The 26,261-nt window shown below is 31.7% G+C and overlaps 1 protein-coding gene across 1 annotated transcript; it reads left to right on the top strand.

Moving 5' to 3' along the window:
- Positions 1–11,753: 11,753 nt before the first annotated feature.
- Positions 11,754–26,031, top strand: LOC132748174 (F-actin-capping protein subunit alpha-like). The gene is made up of 10 exons (XM_060737731.1): positions 11,754–11,881; positions 14,694–14,757; positions 15,218–15,266; positions 15,806–15,869; positions 16,288–16,358; positions 17,976–18,191; positions 19,135–19,219; positions 19,717–19,788; positions 21,233–21,295; positions 22,160–26,031. The coding sequence occupies exons 1-10, from the start codon at positions 11,846–11,848 to the stop codon at positions 22,301–22,303; spliced, it is 864 nt and encodes a 287-aa protein (XP_060593714.1). The 5' UTR covers positions 11,754–11,845; the 3' UTR covers positions 22,304–26,031.
- Positions 26,032–26,261: the final 230 nt, after the last annotated feature.

Raw genomic sequence — 26,261 nt, 5'->3', positions numbered from 1 at the left:
AATTAGCCTAATTAATTTGGCGTGAACGGTTTGACCCATTTTACAGACTTTTTCTTCTTACTGTCAAACCGTTACTGAAAAAGACAGCGCCCGTCCAAAATTATCTCGGTGTCTCTTTGACAAGTCTAATTAGTTGGACTACCGATTAATTAGGTGATAATTAATAATTGACTAATTCATTCAAATTTGATTAGTGACCACCTGCAATTAATTAGAAGCTTATGCTTTTAAGTAAACACGTTTTTGTTTCATATTTTTTTAAAAATTACTTTAAAAACAAAATGCATCTAAGGAAACACATTTTTATTATATCTATATTAATTTTATCGAATCTGCAAGACAAATGAATAACATTTTTTTTCTAAATATATCCTACCGTGACCCAAATTCGGCGTTCTCCTAAATTCGGCGATGTTTTGTTTTTCATCATTCACGCGAGATTTCAGAGGTGAAGGTCAATCATGTTTATGTCCCACGGTCTATTTTTACAACTCCAGTGATTTTCTGTGCTAAATATGGAGATACGGCTGGTAAACATTAAAAATTGTATATGACATGGAGAAAATTGTGTGTTTTAATCACAGGGACCCAGCACAGTGTTGGGATAGTGTAAGAAAGTAATTTAAAAAAAAATATATTGTATATATAATATATAGACTATATATCGAGGGCTCAGCGCAAGACTATTCTAACTCAATATTTTTCAGAAAATGGTTTTTTGACATTTTCTTGTATAAATTCCTTCAATGCATGTTCTGTTAAAAAGACATAATTAATTTCCCACTAATTTTTAAGTTTTACACATTTTAAGAAAATATTCTATCTGGTGATATAATATATTCAGTGCAAAACTATTCTAACTCAAGTTAGAATAGTTTGACAATCACTTTTAAGTTAAAAGCTTGATATTCTTTTGTGCAAGACTATGCTAACTTCAAGTTAGAATAGTCTAGCGAAATAAAAGATGCTGTTAACAGGAGTTTTTGCTATTTAAACTATTCTAACTGAAAATAAACAAAGTTTGATGATGTCATCACAAGCTTTCATGATGTCATAAATTACAAGAATATTTATGACATTTTTCTTTGATCATATTTTACAGAATTTTACAGTTTTAAAACATATTCTGATGTGTTTTTGCCTGTCTTTCATTGTTTTCAAGATGAAGACAATTTGATTCCTCATTTTAATATTTATACCAAGTGTAATCAATTTCAAACACTTGTAATTAATTTATTTTACTGACTGCATGGCATTTCAAATTCTCTGTACAAAGAATAAAAAAAAATATCAGAACTCAGTATTATACAATTTTAGAAGAAATTTTCCCTTTTTAGTCTTTGTTTATAGTAATGATGAATATAAGTTGCTTACATTTAAAGATTTATGGTTTATGGCCAATCAAGTTCACTGGATGGAGAAAGTGATAAGTGCTCCATAGTCACTGGCTTTCAGTAAATTTAAATAAAACAACAGAAGAAAAAACAAGCTTTATGTCAATACAATTATGCAAAAATCATCTCTGAATTAAATCCAATTCAAAAATAAAGAAAAAATATTTAATTGAATGAAGTGTTGCCAGTATGCACAAATTATTAACCTTTGAGGTGTATTAAACCGTTCAAACCTACTTGAGTTAAGGAGACCACTGTAAAATACCCATATCTTGACCAAAATACACTGTTTCAAATTATTTGTGTGTGTGTGGACAATCACATCAAATAGGTAACAGGGCAAATTACCTCAGTGATGAAACAGAAATCATTTACATCCATATGGTGTATGTTTTGAGTCCCCTTGTTCCCATATTTTCTGTCTGTGGAACATTTGAGTGTTTACAAGTTAAATATCATCATTATTATACCAATTGTGCAATGAATACTTATGTGATGGGATGTTTTTCAAAATATTATTTAAATACGCATATGGGAGAAGAAAAAGGAACAACCAAAAAGGCAACAATATGCCTGCAACAGTATTAAAACAGTATATAATATTAAATCCCAGGATAAAGTATGCAAAATGGGCGATAATATTTTCTGACAATCAGTGTTTATGAAAGCATGCAGTTTTTATAGAAAGGTCTTTTCCAGTCTGACTAAAGTTCTGATCTACTTATTTCTTACATGTAGATCTGATTGCCCCCTTATTTGTTTTAAATCTTCATTGTGATTTGGATTTCCCAGGAAAGCTATTTTTAGCAATGAAATCAAACCGTCCTTTACATATAGGATTTATAAGACAAAGTATCAAAATATCATTTTCTGTTAAAGTAAACATAAGTATTGTTGATTTTTGATAGACAAAAAATTGTTGAAGTGATGTGAAATGAACTGGAAATTAATGACTAAATTTTTTTTTAATGGGCATGCAGTTTACCTGCTGGCTATCTGGACAACACCATGTTTGTTCTCGAAAAAGTGAAAATGACCTTAACTCAGTAATGGTTTTCCAGCCATTAAAATTAGAAACCATATCGCTTTCAAAATTGTAAAAACTTGCTGATGATTGGCTGTTTGAAAGGTTATGAGAAGGCGACAACCAATTGGTGGTCGTCGGATCCTAATGCGTAGTGTTAATCAGAAGCTGATTTTAATCAGGACATCCTTAAGATTCATATTATTCCAGTTCAAATAGCATAATTTAAGTTTACAAGCCTGTACATAATTGTTTTCTTTCTTTGTATTTACAAAAGTATAGTTTATAGTACTAGATTGATAATCTAGAAATACAATTTAGAGTTATGTGCTTATGAATGTTGAATTTTTTAAATTTTTAATTTTGAAAACTTCCAAAACTTTCACTGAATTTATGTATCTTCAGCAACCTTTATTAATATAGTAAAAAATTATTTTGTTTTTGAGGATTTATTTCTTAAAACAAGGATTGTTTTTACCAAAGCACATTCTTTTACATTTATGACAATTAAGTAATACTATAATATTATGAAAATTAATCACTACTAAAATGTATCTTCTAAATTTTTAAAGAGTTTCATTAAATTTTGTGTTTTGTATTTAAATACACTTTTAAAATGTCAGTTTCTAAGAAATTGTAATCTTTGATTGGCAAACTTTGTAAAATCAAAAAGTGTTTTCCTGGTGCATAATTGTCAATTTTATTATATGTTTCAATAGTGTCGATCATTTATTGAAAATATATACATAAATTACCAGTACAAATGTTAAAAGAATAAAATGTTTCCTTAGATAAAATATTTCAGTCATTTTAAAGTGGGGTTTAGTATATTAGAAGATAAGATTGAAACCTATTATAAAATGAACACCCAATGCAATATTTTGACACAGCCACAAGTGAAAATATAACACTGCTGGTGTTCACAAATAAATTAAATGAAATATTATTTGACCTTACATGCAAAATAAACAAATTTTACATTTATTTCATATGTTTTTAATGGTGTTAAGGCACTTTGATTTTTTTTCTGTGTATCATCTTATATATTACTTTATCACATTATGTTTATATTCAAAAACTAATTCTGTAGTATTTCATTAATTTTGTTTGATTTGTGCAAATATTAAAGTGCTTCTCATCATATATCACATTATACTTATAACTAAGTGTATTTCTCACAATATTTCCATTTATCACATGCTTTTCAGTGGACAGTGAAATTATAAAATATCATTATCACAGTAGCCAGACTATATCTGAATGCAGATGAAAAGAATAAAACTTAAAATACATAAAAATACCGAATACACACCATTATGAGTAAAATGAATACGAGAAACACATAAATATCTAGTTATCTACATAGTCATATCAATTCAAAAATGTATCATAATTTTGTAAAAGGTGACAGGATTATTTTTCAACAAGAACTATGTGACATCATGATTTTATGACATCATTAATGAGAGCGCATGTCGTTATTTGGCAAAAGTCAGGAAAAAAAGATTAAAACCGATAAAATAGGATGGAATGAATAGAAATTTTTTTTTTCATCATAATATATTTGTTAATCTATAGTCACAAAACAATTTTTCTATAAATTGAATTAATGATATTATGATATATCTTTTAAATTTGCAAAATGTCTAATGTGTTAGTAAATAATTTTCAATAACATCATGTATTTTTTACCAGTACCTATTTAAATTAAAAATAATAAGAGACTTAAAGCTGCATGCCTGCAGATGAACCAAAATATTTCAATAAAGCCAAACCAAACAAAAGTATTCAAATTTTAAGAAAAGTATAAAGATTCAAGATAAAAGATATAATTTCCATGTTATGTGCGAATTATGACCGATTTTGCAGTATTTTTCAACCTTAGTTCTATTGCATTACTTATGCAGTAAGGTCGCTATTTTAGCATATTTTGACCTCTTTTTGGTAAACACGGGTTGTAAGTACTGTTTACAATTTTCTTTTTTCACTTCTCAATGTTTTGCTTTATAATACATTTTCAAATTTTTCATGAAAATTAGCATAAATCTTGAGGCATGCAGCTTTAAAGGATAGTAAAATTCCTATAATGGAGGGTTAAAGCAGTCCTTTAATTGTGCATCAACAAGGATGCATTCACAGCCCAAGCATGCATGTAATGCTTTCTAGCATAAAGAATATAATTATATTATGCTTTCTAGCATATGTTCATAATTTTATTTTTTTGCGTCATTGCATTCAGTTATTTTTACATGGTGCCCTGAGTCATGCATATAAAAAACTTGCAACACAGTCTTTTGCCTCAACATGGGGATTAATATTAAGAATCTGCAGATTTCACTTTTAAGAATTTATATAAACACAAAAGATATGATTAGAATGAAAATTATTACCTGATTTGTGTGTTTGTATGAGATAATAAGTCAAGGTTGCTATCACTTGTACCTACTATATATTTTAGTAGGGTATAAATTACTTATAATTATGCAAATATGTAACAATATCAAATTATAGTTATATATTATGGTCTAAAAACAGCCCGAAACCCTCAAATATCCCTTAAAAATATTATTTAAGAAATTAATTTTACTTTCAAAAAGTAAACATATATTCTAACTTGGTAGATAAAAGATATTCTTAACTTTCAAGTTATTGCAAAAGTAATCTATCTTAAGATAGAATAGTTTTGCACAAGATTTAGAAATCAAAGGGACATATTTTATAGTGTTAAAGTATTCTAACTCAAGATAGAATAGTTTTGCACAATAAATATTCTGGAAAAAGTAGCTTTTCTAGTGCAATACTAGGCTATGTTAGCATGTAGGCAATAAAATGCATATTTTACACTTTTCTTGAAAAAATGAACATGTACACAACTTACTTCTATTTTTTGATAAGGTTGGTTGTGATTTTTTTTTCAAAAAATGAAATCAAAATAAAATAACATATTTTTTCCCTTTCCTGAAAATTTTTCAAAATACAAGTTAGAATAGTCTTGCGCCGAGCCCTCGATATTATATATAAAGTATATTTTTTTTTTCTAGAATTACTTTTTTACACTATCCCAACACTGTGCCGGGTCCCTTTGGTTTTAATTACCTGATGCAATTTCAAGTTTATCTATACTTTCCTCTATTTGATTGATATTGTTGCTTAAAATAATTTGACAGTCGCCTTTTTTATCTAATATTAAACTAACTATTTTTACTGCCGATCTAGGTCAACATACTACGTCACAATCCCGCCAAAATAAAAAAAATACTGCAACCAATCAGAATCGCCGAATTTAGGTGACGTTTTCAGATCGTAGTAAGATTTTACATCAGCCATATTTGTTTATATTTGGCAACCGCTGAACGATTACATTGTTAGAAATGAACTTAAAGTAACTTTTAAATATTTGTAGTAAAATTATATCAAGTATATTTATAGATTACTGTAGTTTATTGAATATGCCATTGACATTTGTTCTTATATCGCCGAATTTAGGTTACACCGGGATAAGTATACTTTATTTCGGCAAAAGTACAATGTATAATTATATAATAATAATAAGATATTTCTTATTATTCATTTACCTTAACAGCATGCAAAGCAAAGTAAATACGTTATATATATTTTTGTAAAGTGGGCCGAGTTGACCCGTGCCGAGTTGACCCGTGCCGAGTTGGTATAGGGCCGAGTTGACTCGATCTTTTCCCAATCAAGTCATGCAATATCATTAATCTGACCCAGTACAGTAGGGCAAATATAATCGTTGGACTAATACAGCTGAATGTCTTATACAAAAATTGGAAACAGTATTGAAACAAATAAATAACTGACCAACTAAACATTGATTATTCACAGTAAAAATCTGATAATTATTGTTGGGATATACTTGCCTCTGGGTTTATTATGTTTGATAAAGAAACATCTATGACCCGACATCCAGAATGAAATTCTGATTTTAAATCAGTTATATTTAAGGTGACGGGATTCCTAATTGTGCAATGTAAAGGTCTTTCAGTCATATTGCAACACTGCTTTTTTCTCAATTTTTCTGCTAAGTTCCTGTTGTCAATGAAGCATTCACATGGCCTTGAACTTGTTAAGACTGGTTGTGTATTTTAACTACCAACAAGAGATAAAATAGCGGAAAGTCTTTATTTAAAAAAAAAACCAAAAAACAGCCAGCTCCAATGTATAATAGTGTTTGACTTGACATGTTAAACATAGGTCACAATTAAGCCGATTTTTGTCAAATAAAATTTCTCAACAACTAAACCCTCATAAGGTCTGTTATGTCCCGGACAAAGTTCAAAGGGTAAAAATAAACAAAGTGCAATTATTTCAAAATAAGGCAAGGCAGAGTTACGGTTCTTGTACACTGCACATCTAAATACTCAATGAGATCTATCTACCTACAAAGATTCATGTTGATACCTCTTGATGTTTCAAAGTTATGTCCCGGACAAGAATAGCGGACGGACGGACTGACCGACAAAGAGACGACTATATGCTCACCCTATCGGGGAGCAAAAAAAGTCATGTGTTACGCAACTGGTTATGTTGGTAAATGACCTGGTCACCTCAGTGTATGAGAAATAACACAGGTAGATCTGATTTTTTTTAAACTTCAGTAAGGCTTTCGACAAGGTAATTTATGAGAAAGTACTGCTGTAAAGACATGTCTATGGAATCAGATGTCAAACTTCAAGTTTTCTAGATAACAGGTTGCAAAGTCTGCTGTGCTAAATGGCAGCTGCTCTAAACCCATCCCAGTACCCTCAAGTGTCCCCCAAGACCCCTCCTGTTTCTCACCTATATAAATGACCTACCAGGCTCCCACAAAACATAACTTCCCAGGTACGTTTGTTTGCTGACGATACTGCATATACATTCGAAAATTGGGAGTTGCTAGTGGAATATGGAATTTAACCCCTCCAAATGTCAAGTTATCCACGTCGCAAAAAGGAAACATCCGATCCCAAAACAATATTGCCTTCATGGATTCATACCTCTAGCGTTACCGACATGCTTCACTCCTTTAAGCTTCGAAAACTGGAACTCAGACGTATAGATGCTAGGTTATCCCTTTGCTATAAGATTCGCCATGGTCTGCTTGCTATCCCCATAGAAGAATATGTGACACCCCTCTCCCGAACATCACGTCATGGCCATCACTTATGTTATAGGTTATTCACAGCAACTTCAGACTATTATTAATTCTCTTTCTTTCCTAGGACGGTATACCACTGGAACCACCTATCCCCTGCAGTTACCCTACTCTCTACCACAGAGAACTTCAGTGCAGCCATAGCTTGCAATGGACATGTCTCAACCTAGTTTTCCAGCACCCTGTTTTTTAACATTTTTAATATTCTTTTATCCTCTTTATGAACTAATCATTTGAACTTTAAGGCGATTTTTGACGCCCGGGCATGTATATGTCCCCGCGAGGGGTTTGACATTAACGGAAGATAGATCCACGGATGGTCATGATTCGTTGGAAAAACTGTATGATTTTAGCAAAAACTTCCAGAGGGAAAGAAGTCTTTAAATGGCTCCTGCTATAAAAGAAAAAGCCCTGATATATCTAATATGAACCCTTTAAATGGAAGAATTTTAACTACTTTTTGGTTAAAACTTTACATAATTGATACTTCCGTATTCTAAGTAAATAAAAGAGTTCAAAAGTAATTGAGGCACTAGTTGTACTGTTATATATGGTAAATGTTTTTTTGCCAATCGTTTTTCTTTTTGCCCCACGACCAAGTTAAGTTGAGGGTTCCGCAGAGCAAAAACTACCTAATAAGTGGGAACGTTGGGAAAAATGTCCAGATTGAATTTTAATACAGCGGCCGGGGCCACGGAGCGGAATATTTATTGTTATAGCACGCTAATTAGCGTGCTGTTGTTCGCGCCCTAAAAAGCTTGACGTTTTGCTCAATGTTTTTGCTCCTCGCCCCCGCTATTTGAACTTTTTATCATTATATTTTATCGTTCATTCAAGAGACCTTTTCGATTAATAATGTAACACTGATTGTTATAAAATTTTGATTGCTAAATGATACGAAAGTCATGTTTATCCTTCAGCCATTTAAATATTAACCTAAGTGTCTTGCCTAAAAACACACTTTCCCAAAATAAAGGTTTTTTGAATCTATCTCAAAGTTTACATTGAATTATTTGACATGTTCAATAATATCTGTTATAAATGATAATAAAACACACTTTTTACTTTTCTTATAATCTGAGTATACTGTAATCTATTTTTCTCAATGTCATTTTCTTGAAATATTTCGGTTCATCTGGAAACATGCAACTTTAGATAAGGGTTTCGATTCGATGTTTATTATGTTTGAAATTGTATTTTCTTAACTGATATCACTTAGTCACTTGAAAAATTGATTATGTAATTCTAGAATTCGACCATTAATTTTTAACACGAAGGCCTTAATAATTATGTCAAGATTTTCAAGATTTCAAGATTTATTCAATACTATCATGGTCCATAAGAACATGTGACATAAAATACAAAATTGTGAACATGTAAAAACCGAAACACAGAAAAATATATATATAAACAGGAGAATAAGAATGAGTGACAATTATATTGTATCCTTAAAATACAATAAAGATAATTCGTCACCCAGTTGGTTTTACTCACATAAAGAACATATACGTAAGTTTCTCTCTATATCTAGGAATCTACCTTTCCCAATTGGCATTTTATGATTCTTATGACGTACAGACTCAATCAAACCGAGTCTGCAATTCTCTTGTAATTTTGTTGTGATTAATGCTTCCGATCGAGGGATCACTTTGTCTCCAGATTTTTATACTTCAAAACAGCAGGTGTCAAGTGCTGTGTGGCAGCTGTAAAAAGTTGCCCCGTACTTCACTTCAGTGTTGTTATATTTTTCTGGTCCTTCGGGATCATTGATGCCAGCACTATTAAGTGTTGAGAATTGAGTACCGCTCAAGCCGGTGCTAGGGGGCGTGAGGGATGTTGCACGTATTCATGATCCCTCATGTACAGACTCAATCAAACCGAGACTGCAATTCTCTGGTAATTTTGTTGTGATTAATGCTTCCGAGGGATCACTTTGTCTCCAGATTTTTATACTTCACAACAGCAGGTGTCAAGTGTTGTGTGGCAGCTGTAAAAAGTTGCCCTTACTTCACTTCAGTGTTGTTATATTTTCCTGGTCCTTCGGGATCATTGATGCCAGCACTATTAAGTGTTGAGAATTGAGTACCGCTCAAGCCGGTGCTAGGGGGCGTGAGGGATGTTGCACGCATTCATTATCCCTCATGTACAGATCAATCAAACCGAGTCTGCAATTCTTGTAATTTTGTTGTGATTAATGCTTCCGAGGGATCACTTTGTCTCCAGATTTTTTTAATCTAAATGTTACAACGCCGAAGACAGTTGCCAAGGAAGTATGTTAAAATAGTATTCGAAAACACTCGAGGGTTTAAACATTTGCTTAAAGATTGGACACCACTTTTCCAACTTTGGATTAACTGATCTCGAAGTGTCACATTGAAGGTTCCATGATGACCGCCGTATGAACACATCTGCGGATGTTTTTAAATTCAAAATTTTACTATACCATGTTTAAATGTTGAATTCTGCTTAAGCCGGTGCTACGGGCGTGGACGGTCACTTTCCAGTACCGTCCATGAACAGGCTCAATCAAACCGAGCCTGCAACATTTTCAATTTTGCCGTGTTGGGCTTTCTTTATGGATTCTGTATTTATCTATTATTTGACAAGACTTTTGAAACTAATCGGACTATGTACAGATTTACTTAACCAATAATTTGATAAACCAATTTCGTCCAAAGTATCATTTACAAAAGAAAGCCAGAGTTATTCATATACATATTTAGTACTATATCTAGCATATACAGAGTATGCAGTCTTATATATAAAATATTGAAAATCTTATCGTCTTTCCATTTAAAAGCTTACACCAGTAATTTATAATTCTACTTTAAATTTGCAAAGATATCGGAGTAATTCCAAGTTCACCATATAACATACAATTGGCAGTACTTTGCAGAGGTGAAGTATAATTTTGTAAACTTTAAGCTGAAACTGATCAATACGCTTTAAATTTGCATAAATTGATTACTATATTACCTAGATAAGAGAGAAATTTCATGTCTTCCATACTGATCCTACCTCTAGAAAATATTACCTTTGTTTTTGCAGAGTTCGCTTTTGAATTCGAAACACTACAATATATTCTAGTAGATTCTGTCATAATTCAATTCTATCAACAGAATCAAACGCGTTACGGAAATCTATGAAACAACTATGAAAATTGTCAAATTTTCAAGATTTCTTCACTAAGTTATCATAGTTCATAAGAACACGTGACATAAAATACAACACTCTCAATAATAATCTAAATTTATGCTGCATTAACAAAAATTCTAGAAGACTTATGATACAACGAACGTTATGCTTATTATTTGCATGTTGTAATTATTTCCTTACAAAATAAAGCAAGGGTTTTTAAATGTGATTTGTTTTTACTTTTCATATAAGATCTTCAAATTTTGAACAATACGTAAAGTACAGTATCTATGCATTAGGACCTATAATACGGTTTAATAATTTTACGTCTACTTGTTGGGGACCACCAAAACCGGACAACCACCAAACCCGGACGGTCCCGAAAATGCTTAATTTAGTATTTTCTTTGTTCAGTGGTTGTCAGTCACTTTTTTATCAACAATAAGTGCATGTTTATTTTAAAATTAGGTAAATTAATTTCAACCTCCGTAAATAGTAATATTTTAATGTCTATTTCAAGAATGTTGACGTTGGAGAAAGCAATGCCTGACCTCATATACCAGCTATAATCATTTGCAGAGTGAATAATAGAATATCAAAAACTTCAGCATTTGTTGCTGAAATTTTGTATATCATGTTAAAAATCTAAAATCAAAACACCCCAGCTTTTATCTGAATTAAATCACGTGATGTACATATGTGTCCGTACACATGGTACTGTAGTGTAGACAATCTAGGTAATTTTGATACCCTCCTTGTCGAGCCTCAGATATAAGTGTCAATACAATCGGAAATAAACAAACTAGTTTGTTAGTTAGGAGAAGAACCTAGCTTAACTGTGTCAAATTTTAAGGTCTCTAGGTTAAAAATTATGAAATCTGTACGGAAAAATGTTCAAAAAGTGTCCTGTTGATGGTCCCCGAGTACTATTAGAAAAATGTGAACAATGAAAAAGATAGTGAAGTCACTCAGTTGGCTTGACTCACATAAAGTACATATAAGTAAATTTTTCTCTACCTTTTTATGATTCATACATCTAAATTGTCACTGGTGTACGTGTATTCTTTTTGGTAGTTGTATGTAACGTGACCGGTGTTTTCCAAACCAGTCTGTGTAAAAGGCGTGACGAAAAGCAAAATGTCGGACGACGAACAAATTTCCGAACAAGAGAGGGTAAATTTTGTTAATTGTTGTGTATCTGCGCTTCGACAATTGCAATTGTAAAAGTTATTTCATTAGCTAAATGAGCAATAATTATAATTCTATATTAAAATCAACAAAAATCAAAGACATTCATTTGTAAAGAAAGAAAACATTTGCTATTATTCCTGATTCTTTGATCACTTCCGGATTTATTCAAAGACAGCTGTATTACTAATATTGTTTTGAGTTATTAATTTTGTTTATGATTTCATTGTCAAATAGATTATATTGAAAATGTTAAATTATGTGGTCCTTTCATTTGTGGAATGTTTAGGAAATGTCATTTATATCATCAGGTCTAGGATTTCATGATATTTACGGAGCAAACAGGACGTTTCGGCCCCAAACCAAATCGGCCCCAGTTGAAAAATCGGCCCCTGGACGTTTCGGCCCTTTTCCGCGAGACGTTTCGGCCCCACTATAGTGTATTGCTTGATTGATTAACAACAATTAATTTAATTACAATTAAACAATTATGACACTTTAATTCTTTGAATAATTATTTATTATCTTTTGATTTCTTGAACCATTTAGATATACGTTAATGTTTTTAAAGGTGTAACAAACAATAAAGGCTGGTTACTTACTTTTAAAACATTATCTTTTGATCTTAATTAAACTATACGTAATTTTTTCAAAGTGTAACTAATTAACTGTTAACTTAATGCTAATTGACGGTATTGTTAAAGTGTCTTGCTTCTTAAAATCATTCAAATAAAATATAATCTATTCAGGTTAATAATTGTTTGTTTGTGTATTATATTTTTTCAAATAAAGTTTACAGTATGTTCTGTTTGTATTGATTACTTTCCCCCTACTACTATAATAATCTAGTTTTTATACAAAATGATTAAATATATATATTAATTGATTATTTTTTTATTGAAATTTATTAATATATCGGTTTAAAAGACAGTACTTATTCTGGGGCCGATTTGGTAAAGGGCCGAAACGTCCGGGGCCGAAACGTCTTGGGTAGTTTGGGGCCGATACGTCTTGGGGCCGAAACGTCTCGAAATCTTTACGGACAGTCTGTAAATTTTTGGACGATCCATAATTTTACAGATTTTTTTATCTGTAAATTTACAGACATGAAGTAAGAAAAGAGCAGAAGTTGCATTCAAATTTAAAACCGCATGTTAAAATGAATAAGTTTACGTATTATATGAATAAATGTATCATTCAGTATGGTAAGATTCAGAACAATTTGATGACTTTCAATTTTCACTTTTAACAAAAATTTCAAAATCATCATACAAAGATGAAACTCACCCCATTACCTTTGTAAATATAAACAATCAATAAAACAACTTGTCTTAAGCTGCGGATTTTAGTGTAAAACTAAAAACAGCAAATTTCACATTAAATATCTGTAAATTTATGGATTGAAAAATCTTTAAAATTTCAGACTATCTATAAATTTACGGACAGTCCATAAATATCATGAAATCCTAGACCTGATCATATGTTTGAATTTAAAAACAGAGACTATCTTGCTATTAAAATGGTCCTTTCAAGAAACTAGATAATTGATTAAACACAGATTGACAGTTTCCAACTAGCAGACGACAGGCAAACCTTATAAGTAGAATTGCGAGTAAAAATAGCCGGTTGCGTATCTCACTATTTATAAAACGTATGTAAAATGGTCTGACTTGTGGTAGGTTTAACTGTAAATTTAAATACCTTTAGATTCAAACAATGTGTTATAATTTATTCTGAAACGAAGTGCTAAGATCACAATCTTTTCATTGGTGTAATAAATTTTAAAATCGGATGTAAAATCGCCCGAACTAGCGGTTTAAAAACGGCTAAATTTGTATAGTTTTAGCACTAAGATATCTATTTCCACTTGAAGATAAGGGAAACAACTCATATTGATATACCTTGGTTATAAATGTAGTTCATTAAGAGACTGTCAATGGGTTAATTTTATTTGTGGGAAGCAGGGAATGTTGTTACTCTTCAAATGCAACCCTAAATTTGTTTTACATTCTGTTAACACTTCTTACCTCCATACATTCTTTAAGAAGTATTTATAAGGACAGCCGTCAGATTGGGTGAAAGTTGAATCAGAACCAGATTTTGAAAACTTTCTTATGTAGCATCTGCTATTATGCTACATCACGACTATGTATTAAAATATAGTTTTATGTTTGGAAAGATCTGGACAAGACCGTCCAGGAGTTACCTCATGGTCAAACTGTCACACTCTGGATAGTGGCAATATTACTCAGTCATAAATATCGTCTATTAGTTATATATAATTAATCAGGCAAATTATATTAATATAGAAAGTATATAGAAATGGTGATTTTTTTTAAACGAAGGACAATTTTTTCACCTAGAGTAGAGGGGGAAAATAGGTGTTCAAAAGGTACAGTTATAGAGCAAACAAAAAAAGATCTGTAGATGACACATATTTGTTTAAGCTTAGCTATAACCGAGTTGTTAACATGTCAGATTACTAAACTTATGATTGATAGCCGCATGGGTTCAAACCCCCGTTAGGGGCAAGTCGTCGTTTCCTTGAGCAAGAAACTTTACACTCATTGCTCAGTACTGGTTGGTTCCAGGAACGGATTCGAAAGTGTGTCTATAAGCTTATAGCTTCCTACACAATCAAACTAAAATAAATTCTGTATAAACCAAGTTCATTATATGTCATATCCAACATTTTCTTACAGATGTAGCCTGCATTTAGGGTTTATCAATGGCAACCAAATTGAAACCCAATTTCAGTTGGGGGCATATTATTGAAAGTTTTACTCTTTTTTTTCAGTGTAAAATAGCATCTGATTTTATTCTCCATGCACCTCCAGGGGAGTTTAATGAAGTCTTTACAGGTATGTTCTATGCTTTTTACATTTATTTTATATAATGTTAAATATGGACAGCTTGATTTTGTTCAAAAAATAATTTTTTGACTTCTCAATGTATTTCAGTGGTGATATATTATATACTTTCTGAATCATAATAATGATTCTGATAATGAGGTATTCATTTACTAGTAAAACTTAGCAAATATTCTTAAAGTATTTCCAAGAAACTGAACAACAGGTTAGGTATATTCGTTTATTACTTTTTTTCATTTTTATTCCATTGAAATTATTAAGTGTTTTTTTCATTTGTATTCCATTGAAATTATTATGTGTTCACCATGACAAAGTAATGTACTGATATACTGTAGTAATATTCTGTATTAAGGCATTTTTTATGCTTGCTTTTCTATCTGTATCAAATTTGAGAATTTGAAGTTACTATCAATTATACCTAAATATTCAGGAAAATTGGTTTAATTTTCAGATGTAAGAATATTGGTGAATGATGATAATCTACTGAAGAGTGCTTCAGGGTAGGTAACTCTAAAATGTTGACTACACTATTTATGATAATATTTATATTGTATCTCTAAACTTGTGGTGTTAAAGGAACTCCACTGAGGTCGACTCCAAAGGCCTAAAAACATAAAATTTGAATTTCTTACATAAATTAGCTGGGGAATTTGAAGACCTCAGTGGAGTGCCTGTAATGAAAAAGTTATTTTTTTTTATATTTAAGACTTCAATACAGATTTACACTTACACTAGGAGTGGTAGAGATAAAATATTGTTATAATATACAGTAAGACCTTTTCAAAGCAACACATCTTGGGATACAATGATTTTAATTGCTCTACAGAGGTTGATTTTATTGCAAAGTCTTATTTTTGGAAAGATTGGGTCAGTTGTAAAGAGGGCTACTTTGCAGGGGTTACACTGTATATTTCAATCACTATAACTTTGAAGATACCAAGTATTCTTAGTTATGGGGGCTATTATAAAAACTTGCAACAAGTAAGCTTAATGTACTGTACATGTAAATATACCAATTTCAAATAATTTTTATTTTCAGGTCATTTGCCAAGTATAATAAAGACCAATTTACACCTTGCAAAGTAGATGGGTCTGACGAACAGGTAAATCACAGTTGAAATTATTTTTCCGATATTTTTGCTTACTTAGCTTACCCTGTAAGCTCAAAATGTATACTGAAAGGAAACTGCTAAGTTGGTGTCACATCTCGGGTTCTGTGTACAAATCAAGTTGATGAATCCTCTAGAGAGTTAGTTATGAAACTTAAAGTGGATTGGTCTTCAATGGGAACAAGCATGTTGCCTTGGATATTGATTAAAACAATAGAAATGTTGCATTTGAATATTCATATAAAATGTTTCTTGAAAAAAATCTTGAGTAACATAATTATTTGTGATATACATGTATAAAGAACCTTCTGTTATGGACCAATTCACATTTTTAGCTTGTGAATATCACCTTGTATTTAAAGTATATTTTATAAGAATGACAATGTTTAAATTTAAATTTTATATTTTCTAGTGCTTGATAACAGAACATGGGGATGAAGGAGAAGGTAGATTTTTAGATCCCAGAACCAAACAAACATTTAAGTAAGTATTTGTTTTGATTTTAATGTCCAATATTCTGATATATCATTTGATCTATACATTCTTGAATTTTCAGGTTTTTGTGTCGCCTCTACGGAGTAGTGGCGACATATAGGGATCACTTCTCCGTCGTCTGTCTGTCTGTCCGTCTGTCCGTCCGTCCGTCTCAAAACTTGTCCGGACTACCCCTCATAAACTACTGGTGCAATTTCATCCAAACTTTACAGGAATGATCAGTATCAAGTCTAGTTGTGCATATTGTCAGCATTTTCCGGTTCAATGATTTTTGTCAGAGTTATGGCCCTTTAATAATTTTTAATTTTAAAGTTTGTCCGGACTACTTCTCTTATACCACTAATGCAATTTCAATGAAACTTTACAGGATTGATCTGTAGCTCAAGTCCTTGCGCATATTGCAAGGGTTTTCCGGTTGAATGATTTTTGGCTGAGTTATGGCCCTTTGATAAAAAGGTGTTTTTTTCTGTGTGTTGCCAGATACACAATAGCTTGTCCGGACTACTCCTCATAAACTACTAGTGCAATTTCATCCAAACTTTACAGGAATGATCAGTACCAAGTCTAGTTGTGCATATTGTCAGCATTTTCCGGTTCAATGATTTTTGTCAGAGTTATGGCCCTTTAATAATTTTTATTTTTAAAGTTTGTCCGGACTAGTTCTCTTATACCACTTATGCAATTTCAATGAAACTTTACAGGATTGATCTGTAGCTCAAGTCCTTGCGCATATTGCACGGGTTTTCCGGTTGAATGATTTTTGGCTGAGTTATGGCCCTTTGATAAAAAGGTTTTTTTTTCTGTGTGTTGCCAGATACACAAAAGCTTGTCCGGACTACTCCTCATAAGCTACTGGTGCAATTTTATCCAAACTTTACATGATTGATCAGTACTTAGTCTAGTTGTGCACTGTCCGTCTGTCTGTCCGTCTGTCACAAAATTTGTCCCAACATGAAATTGGCCATTATGAGGCGACACATGTGATTACTGATCGCTCTTGTATCTTATAGTTTAACATAATTAGTCCTGTCTATTGCCTGATTGTTAGGGTCCTTGAGTCCAAACCACTTGCCCCTCACTGCTGTGGTTTCGAATTCCACAAGGGATTGTAGATTATTTCATGTTAGGAATCTATCCAGCTAGGTTTTAGAATGTTAGTGGTTCTACTAAGATGCCTGTTTATGCTTGAAATAATGCACAGAAGGGGACCTGAGATCTTACTCCACCAGTAAAGCTGAAAAGTCACCATATGACCTTTACAGTGTTAGTGCAAAAAATGTAAATAGGTGGTATAAGAATCCTTCAGGCTTTGCATGTATGACTTCTCAGGTCTTAACAATAGCAGTATTATACATATGTGTGTAGTAAAAACTTAAATAATTCTTGTAAAAACCCCTAAGAGCTAGAGCTTAGATATTTATCATGAAACATCTAATGGGTGTCTACCAAGTTTGGTCAAATAAAAGCCCCTGGGTTAAAATTGGCCCGTCCCAGGGACCTATATACAGGTGAGCGATCTCAGGGCCATAATGGCCCTCTTGTTCTTTTATACATGTATATATAATCAGCAGAGAATTTTTAGAAGAGTGTGGTACTTTTTTCCAGGTATGATCATTTAAAGAAGGAAGCATCTGGTTTTGAGCCAGCAGACATGGATAGTACCGCAGAGCGATGGAGAGCGGCCGTGGAAGATGCAATCACAACTTACCATAAAAAATATTACAAATACGGTGTCTCGTCAACATATGGTAGCAGCAGTGGTGGAAATATAACTATAATAGCCTGTATTGAAAGCCATCAGTTCCAACCTAAAAATTTCTGGTAAGATTTGAAAAAAAAAAATAGTATATGTTGACAACAAAAAAGCAATGTAATTTGTAATCTCTATATATGGCCATTTATTTGATGTTCTCTAGGTTTACTTAGTGTAGAGTTTGGAGATCATTCTTCCTTCTGTTACACTTGCATATCATTTCTCATTTCACCAGCTTAATCCAATAGGAGTATTGGAATTGTAATTAAGGGGTCACTGGTTTGGTCCTCGTGCTAGCCTGTAGGCGAAATTTCTTTGTGACAAATGACCTGGGACATTGAGTCTAATAGTCATTTGTCACGGCTGATTCAGACATCATGTGGGATTAGTAGTTGGTCACTTGCAGAGAAATGGTAATAACTGGTTAGTTCTCCAGGGATTCTGGATAAATAGACCAAGCATAAACAAAACACTGGTTAGTTATCTAGAAAAGCTGGTCCAGCCAACTGACCATATAGGTATGACCAAAACATATTGAAATCTGCATAGCATCTTCGTTAATTGACTAAAGTCTTACGATACTTGGTTTTCTTAGTACCTTAGACAGACTTTTACTTGCTAACTAGATAGGTTTTGGTCAAGGTAATCTGGTCTAAAAATAGAATTTTCCAAATTTATTTGCAGTTGTATGTTTCTCTGAATTATTGGTCAAATTCTTATCTAAAATAAGTTTTTTATTGTTATTATTTAAAGAAAATGAATGCTAGTTGTGCCATTGTAATGAGTAATTGATGACTTTTAGATGTATACATTATAATTTAATAATTCACTTTAGAAATGCTTGTTCCTCACTGTCACGTTTCAACATGGTATATTTATTAACAATTAAAAAATTCCCTAGTGTTTTGACACAATTACCTATGAAAAGCATAACTCTAAATCCATTGAAGAAAAAAAAAGATCATTTCAAGATAATTGTTTTGATTTATTATGTTTTATATGTATAATCAGGAATGGTAGATGGCGGTCACAGTGGTCAGTTACATTTCCTGAATCTGGGGGGAAAGCTGAGCTAACCGGTCTTCTTAAAGTTCAGGTAAATACTTTGAAGATATTGACCATACATCTGAAGTGTTGTGGAGGCAGCTGTTTCAGTCCAACACACACTAATGCATACATGTATTTATGATGCATTACCAGATATTTATATATTCTGATAAAATATCTTTCAGAAATGATTTCAATGTAAACTCATATACATATATATAATATATAGAAGTAATTCATTTAGAATTAAGAAGATATGGGTTTACTTCAAACAAGCTTTATTTGTAGTGGTTTTGGAATTATTTTATGTATGAAAGTTGATCAGCCTTACAAATTTGAAAATTTGATGTCCCTTCGTATTTTCCATTAATATTAGAATAAGATAAATAAGCAATATTACTGAATGATTCTCATGAGTTAATGTTTTCATTAACTTTACATTTGAATAGGTAAATCAAAATTCAGCAAAATAATCATGTTTCCCACTGAAATTTACTTACTAATAGATATAATAGACTTGTATTTTAACAACTTTTTTATACATAGGTTCATTATTATGAAGATGGAAATGTACAACTGGTGAGCTCAAAAGAAGTCAAACACACTATAAATACACATGTAAGATTTCTTTTTTCATAAAACATTTTACAGGCAATGCAATTATGTAATCCATATTGTGTGTGTTAGTAAATGTTAAAGTTGAAACATTTTATGGTTTGCTCTCTATTTAAGGAGTATTAGCCAGGTGGTTAAGGTGTCTACCTCTTAGTCAGGGAGGTTGCAGGTTCAAACCCTACTGTGGGTCACAACCATTTTCGTTCATATGACACCAGAACTGATAACTTCTAGGAAGTTGACCTTAGAGTGGCTGATTTAAGATACAAGCTCTGCTTATAATACAGAGCTACAGATAAGCTTTTGAGTTAATTGGGTATTTACCCCTGGACTTGACAAGCAATTGGGTAACACAGAAACAAAATTGGGTATCATTGAAAAATTTATTGGTTTGCATAGATTTGCATCGGTCAAAATATTGTCCAGGATCTTGGAAACAATATACACAAAGACTGTAAACAAACATTGTCTAAAAAGTTCATTTAACAAATTTTTTACAACATCTGGCTCAGTAAAATAACCAAATATTTTGTTAGACTGCATTGAAATAATTAATTTTTGTCAGCCCCGTTTCGCCATTTTGTTGAAGCAGAAAGTAAATAAACCTCAGTCTGGACTGCTATTTAGTTATCTCTCATAAGTATATATAGCTTTTCCGCGAAAAAATATCTTTAAACCAGTCTACTCAATTGTTCCCGGTTAACAAATGGAAAACGGAAGTACAGAAAGGGAAACAGGCTATTTTCGGATTTGTTTGGCAGTTTTTGCTAGGTGAATTATGGTCCAAGATATTGAAAATACGCTAGAGTATAAAAAAAAATTGGGTACTGATATTTTGATTTGCGTTTTTATTACGCAAAGATTTTATTTTATTTGGGTAAATTGGTCAAAATTATTGGGTAATTACGCAGATACGCTGCTTATCTGTAGCACTGATAATAGTATTACAAAAAAATAAGTATATACTGAACTGTCCATGTGTTCTTTCCACTGATAATTGATGTGAAAGATTTTTTTTCTCCACTCCTGAAGAAAAAATGAGATTTTCTTTTCATATAGTAGTGGAATATAAGTTTTACATAAATATCGATTTCTGACTGTGCATTAAATTATCAAACAAAGATAAATTGATTAAACATACTTTATTCAATATATTTTGTTCTCTCAGCCTGCAAGTAACAATTGTTTCTACCTTTGCAACCAGTTGAGTCACATCCATGCTATCTGATCATGGTCTGCCCTGTTCGCTCTTCAGTCAGTACTTATTTTTGAAATTTTCCCCTTTAATGAAATGATAAAGGGTTTTATCCAGATTGAAAGCTTGATAAGATATTTAGCATGGTGAAGATATCTTCAGTTAAAGTTTTGATAATTTCAGTTAAAGTTTAGGTTTTGATACTTTCAATTAAACTTTTCAATTGGCTTAAAGAATTATATTTGTTTAAAGGATGAACAAAAAATGGCGAAGGAGTTTGTAAAATTTGTTGAAGACTGTGGCACAGAATATCAGGTAATACAAAAGACTATTTATTTATAGATACAAGATTCTATAAATAGTAAGACATATGTAATAGATATACCATTGCTGCGTTGACGATTTCTGGGTTTGCGTAAATTATACCATAATCACGTGACCTTTCTTATGCCTTAACCTCACGAGACGAAGTCATAATTTACGCAAACCCAAAAATCGTCAACGCACCAATGGTGTATCTGTTTTAACCTATAGCTCGGCCCAGAAACACTTACTCCTTCGATCTTCAAAACTGAAAATCATACCATAGTCTGGGTATGGTATAATTTACGGTTATTGGAAATTATACTTGGAAGAATTTTACATAAGAAGCGCTGAAGAGCTATAGGTTAACTATTTATAAAATATTCTATAAATAGATAAAAGAGTTACTAAAAATAGTTTGTATTTTTTAAATTTTATTGAATGAATTGTTTAGGCAATCAAAATCTATGTTACAAACATTCATTGTTATAAAGATAATGTAAAATCCATGAAAGATTGAAGTTCCAAATGTGCAGTATTATCTAGATTATGTAAATGTCACAACAAACCAATGGAAATTGAATGTACGAATGTGCAGGAATTTAAAATATATGAAAATATCATAATACTCCAATAACAATGAAAAAAATTGTATAAATATATATTGTTTATCCACTTAATATGGGCATTATAAGCATGCTTTATTTTAAAAATTGTTGCAATATCGCAATAATCCAATTAAAATTGTAAAGATACTGTAAATATACTGTTATCCAATCTAAATGGACCGTACAAATATGCATTATTTTAAAAATTATGTCATATCAGGATCATCCAATAAAAATTGACGTTACAGATTATGTTACTTCGTTTCAGACTGCCATTACGGAGAATTTTGTGACAATGAAGGATACCACATTCAAAGCATTAAGACGTCAACTTCCGGTCACTCGCACCAAGATAGACTGGAACAAAATTTTAGGTTACAAAATCGGCACTGCTTTAAATAAACAAAAATAATGCTAGAATGAACATTTAAATGATTACATAGACTATTAGAATGAATCCTGAAAAAACAAACTTTGCCATGGGAACAGCCACTATATTGACTTTGTTCGTTTCGTTTTTTTCTGTATACTTGAGTCATTTCAGTGCAAACTACGTGTACGATAATGGTGATTTTCATTTTATACATGTACGTCTGTGTATAAGTCGATTGTTTTCAAACAAAAGAATGTGGGTTTTTTTTTTCCAAGTGTCTGGGAAAAACACAAAAGTTCATGCATTTATGTTTACAATGAGTATAGTGCAAGTAATAACATTATTTAAGAAGAAAAAAAAACAGATACAAATTGAAACTCTGTTTAGGAATTAATTTCATTTAACTTCCTTCATTTTGAACATATAAACAATCAGTAACAAAAGAAATCAGGTTTTTTTTTGTTGGTATTTTTTTTTATTTTTTTTTTTAAATTTTGATCAAAAGTTGTACTATAAGATTTATTTTAGGAATCAGTGTTAATGCCAGCATTTTATGATGTCACATTTAATTAGGGACCTGTAATCTGCTATAATGTGAAATGGATTAGCCCATCTGCCCAGCTTTAAATTTGGAACAGTCCATTTTAACTTTAAGGGATTTTTATTCTCAAAATACAAAAATTGAGCTACAACCAGTATAGAGCCTGGTCAGACTGCACAGAGTTGGTTAGACTACGCGGAGGTGCAGGTTGACCTGGCTCTAAACTGGGGTCTGGGGGGTTAAGTCTTGTCACTTCGATACCAGCTTGGTAAAGGTTAAACTAAATATTAAATATCAGTTGTAATGTTACAAAGTATGAATATTTGTATTGAAATGAATACATAAGATAAACTGTTGACTATAATTCACAATTCTTCATGTTTCAACCCTATTTTATCATCTCGTATTGCAAAAAATGGGATATTAATTTGAAAAATTACTTCCTTATTTAAACAGGCCATGTCAATTTCTTTTGTTTGGTTTACGTCTGACACAGATTCAGTCTCTGAAAAATGATATATTTCCTTTTTTGTTAATCAAACATGAAAATCTGTTTCCCCTAAACGAGGAAAATAAAGTTTTATCTTACAATGGAGGATGACTAAGGTCCTGTTATTTTGTTACAATGTATCTGACCAAAATAAAGAAAAGTTAACAATACAGTCTAACCAATGTTGAACATAGATATTTTAATTTCAAATACAGTGAAACCCTCTTATACCCGTACATTTGTAATCCTAGGTGTTTTTCAAATTTCTCAAACTTATTCTTTTCACTATGCCTTTTCAAACAGCTATTTAATTTGTGGCTATTGGGAACTTTTTTTGTTTAATTAAGAATGTCACATTCTAGAGGTATTGTATTTAGGATGAAATTGCAGTATAGTATTAATATACCTATATGCATGAAGACTGCTTTTGCGCTTTTAATAAATTGTGTTTTTGTAACACGAGATTCATTCCAGCTGTTATAAAGTGTATGTAAGATACTATGGCATGTTGAATTGTGGTTTGTTTAATGATAAATTACTGAAAAGGATAGATGATTTTTTCTAATATTTTACCATATAAGGCTATTTTGATCTTTATTGAAAATGTAGGAGTAAGAAATTTATTGCTGTTAGCTTATTTAGTAGGTTTACTTTTTCGGGATGTGGCGAGCCTCTGTGGAACATGCAAGATTGCCGACAGTGGATCATGTGACCTTTATGGTCTGTGGGTCAAAATTATGTTTGTAGTTCATTCTATGTAGGTGCCTTCCTGAATTCTACTATTGGTGACTCGATGGGGAAAGTAAGTAGTCTTGTTCCATGAAGGAAGCTGGAGGGCCTCAATATCACTCCCCTTCATAGTCCTGGCATTTTAAGTCCAATAAAAGATTAACATTTTCTTTTTCTTCAGTTTTCATTCTTATATTTGTTACTTTGTCATACGCAGTCTCAAACAGAAAAATATTTGATCAACGGAAAGAGGTTGACATCTTTGTTTTTTACCCTATTTTTCATTAAACTTTGAAACTTTTCATTAAATGGATTTAAAATCACTTGCCATTGTATTAAATTTGCAGTAATGTTCATTTTTCATATTATGCTGCAGAACATAATGTAAATTAAATTTATAAATATTCATTGATATTTTTTTCCTTTTTCAATGTGCAAAAAGGAAAAATAAGGTTTTATTTTCATCTCCTGGACATAGACTCCTAGAATGTTTTTGAACTAGAAATGAGCGGCGTCACGACAAAACCAACTTAATATGTTTGCGACCAGCATGGATCGTGACCAGCCTGCGCATCCGCGCAGTCTGATCAGGATCAATGCTGTTCGCTATCAGTTTCTCTACTTGTAATAGGGTTTGCAAGCGAGTCTGGATCCATGCTGGTCACACACGCCTTACGTTGGTTTTGTCATGACGAGGCTCTAATAGTTATAGAGATGATCAAATTTAAATCTTAGTTTAACTAGATAAATTAGAGAAATACTTGACCATTGTCTTTGGCTGTGAGTCAACAGCTTATATTTATGTCATATAATATTTACAACCTCCGCAAGTTATTTATATTATTGTTAATGTATTGTCAATTCTTTATGCATTTAAGAGAGTTGGTTTATATTGTTTCAGAGTGTGGTTTTGATGCTATGTATTATAAAGTTGTGTAGCTCTGATTTGAAAAAAAAATGCTAACCAATATGTTGCAATATTGTATCTCGTATTTTAGCACACACATGTCAATAAGCAAACAAAATCTCAAAAAAATATTTTTTTGATAATATACATGTATTTATCAATATATATATAAATATATTATAGTTAGAACATACATGATTCTTTTTATTTGAAATTAAAAAGTTAATTGTATTGCGCAATGAAGAAACTGAAGTAAAGTGATGTAAATGTAGTAAAACTATATTATTTAGTCGTATGATACCTAGTTCAAAGTTAGCTTATCTACCACAAAGTGATATTAAATACCACAAAGGAGGCAGCTGTTGTTCTCATAGGGAACTGAAAAGTGGTAGCAAAATGTTATTATCAATAGTTGTTTTTAAATTTTGATGATTGGAAATTATATTTTTTCTAACTAACCTGAATGTTACGCAGTTAAAGAGTCAGTGGATTGACGTGTATAATTTTTTGATGTGATTTTCTTGCTAAGAATTTAATTAATTACGTTAAGTATTTTTGTGTTTTCATTTCAAATAAATGTCTGTTGTGTAGTAAAAGTGTGCACTTAAGCTGTGTTAAGTACAAAGTTGTTGTGTTCAAACATTATGCTGAAAATTGTGTAACATGTTTAGTTAAACACTCTTAGTATAGGATGTGTTCCAACATGGAACACTCATGTGAGACACTCTTGTGGAACACTATGTGTTGTGGGAACACTCATGCAGAACACCATTGGAACACTCATACAGGAAACCATGCTGACACTCTGGAAGATTACCATGGGAACACTCAAGCAGAACACCAAGGAGACACTCATGGAAAACTCTGAGACACATGGAACGTGGAACACAAGTTAAACGCTCATTGAACACTCATTCTGAACACTCGTCTATTGTAGTTTTACAGTGAAATAGGGAATTAAGAAATGTTTCATTTACTATCATTTATGGCTGACAATTATGAGTGCTTGATTATATATTTTTTTGGAAATTAGCCAAGTGTATATAAATATATATGATTTTAATTACCACATTACTTGAATTATATGCAATCATCCAAAATTTGTTCAATTCTTTTTTACCCGAATTCTGTTGATATGGGTTGGCGGGATCTTGATGGCTGAATAGTCTTGGAGACATTTAACGTTAAGCGTACAGGCAGAAACCGAATCTACCCAAGCGACCAGTGCAGACCAAGACCATCTACACTGTCTTCTGTTTATTTAGTAAATATTTTTTTTTAATTGTTCCTATATTAATGTTGTTTTGTTTCCGGATTGCAAAATGGGAAA

Source organism: Ruditapes philippinarum, unplaced genomic scaffold, assembly GCF_026571515.1.
Source record: "Ruditapes philippinarum isolate M1 unplaced genomic scaffold, ASM2657151v2 ctg3175_1_1_1_1, whole genome shotgun sequence".
Classification (NCBI taxonomy): domain Eukaryota; kingdom Metazoa; phylum Mollusca; class Bivalvia; order Venerida; family Veneridae; genus Ruditapes; species Ruditapes philippinarum.
Note: the sequence above shows the minus strand (reverse complement) of the source record. Positions and strands in the feature narration are given on the sequence as shown.

Excerpts from the sequence above, each read along its gene's own strand:
- LOC132748174 (XM_060737731.1), top strand. The coding sequence starts at position 11,846 with ATGTCGGACGACGAACAAATTTCCGAACAAGAGAGG. Across the intron at positions 15,870-16,287 it reads TAGATGGGTCTGACGAACAG|TGCTTGATAACAGAACATGG; the intron begins GTAAATCACAGT and ends TATATTTTCTAG. Across the intron at positions 18,192-19,134 it reads TTCCAACCTAAAAATTTCTG|GAATGGTAGATGGCGGTCAC; the intron begins GTAAGATTTGAA and ends ATGTATAATCAG.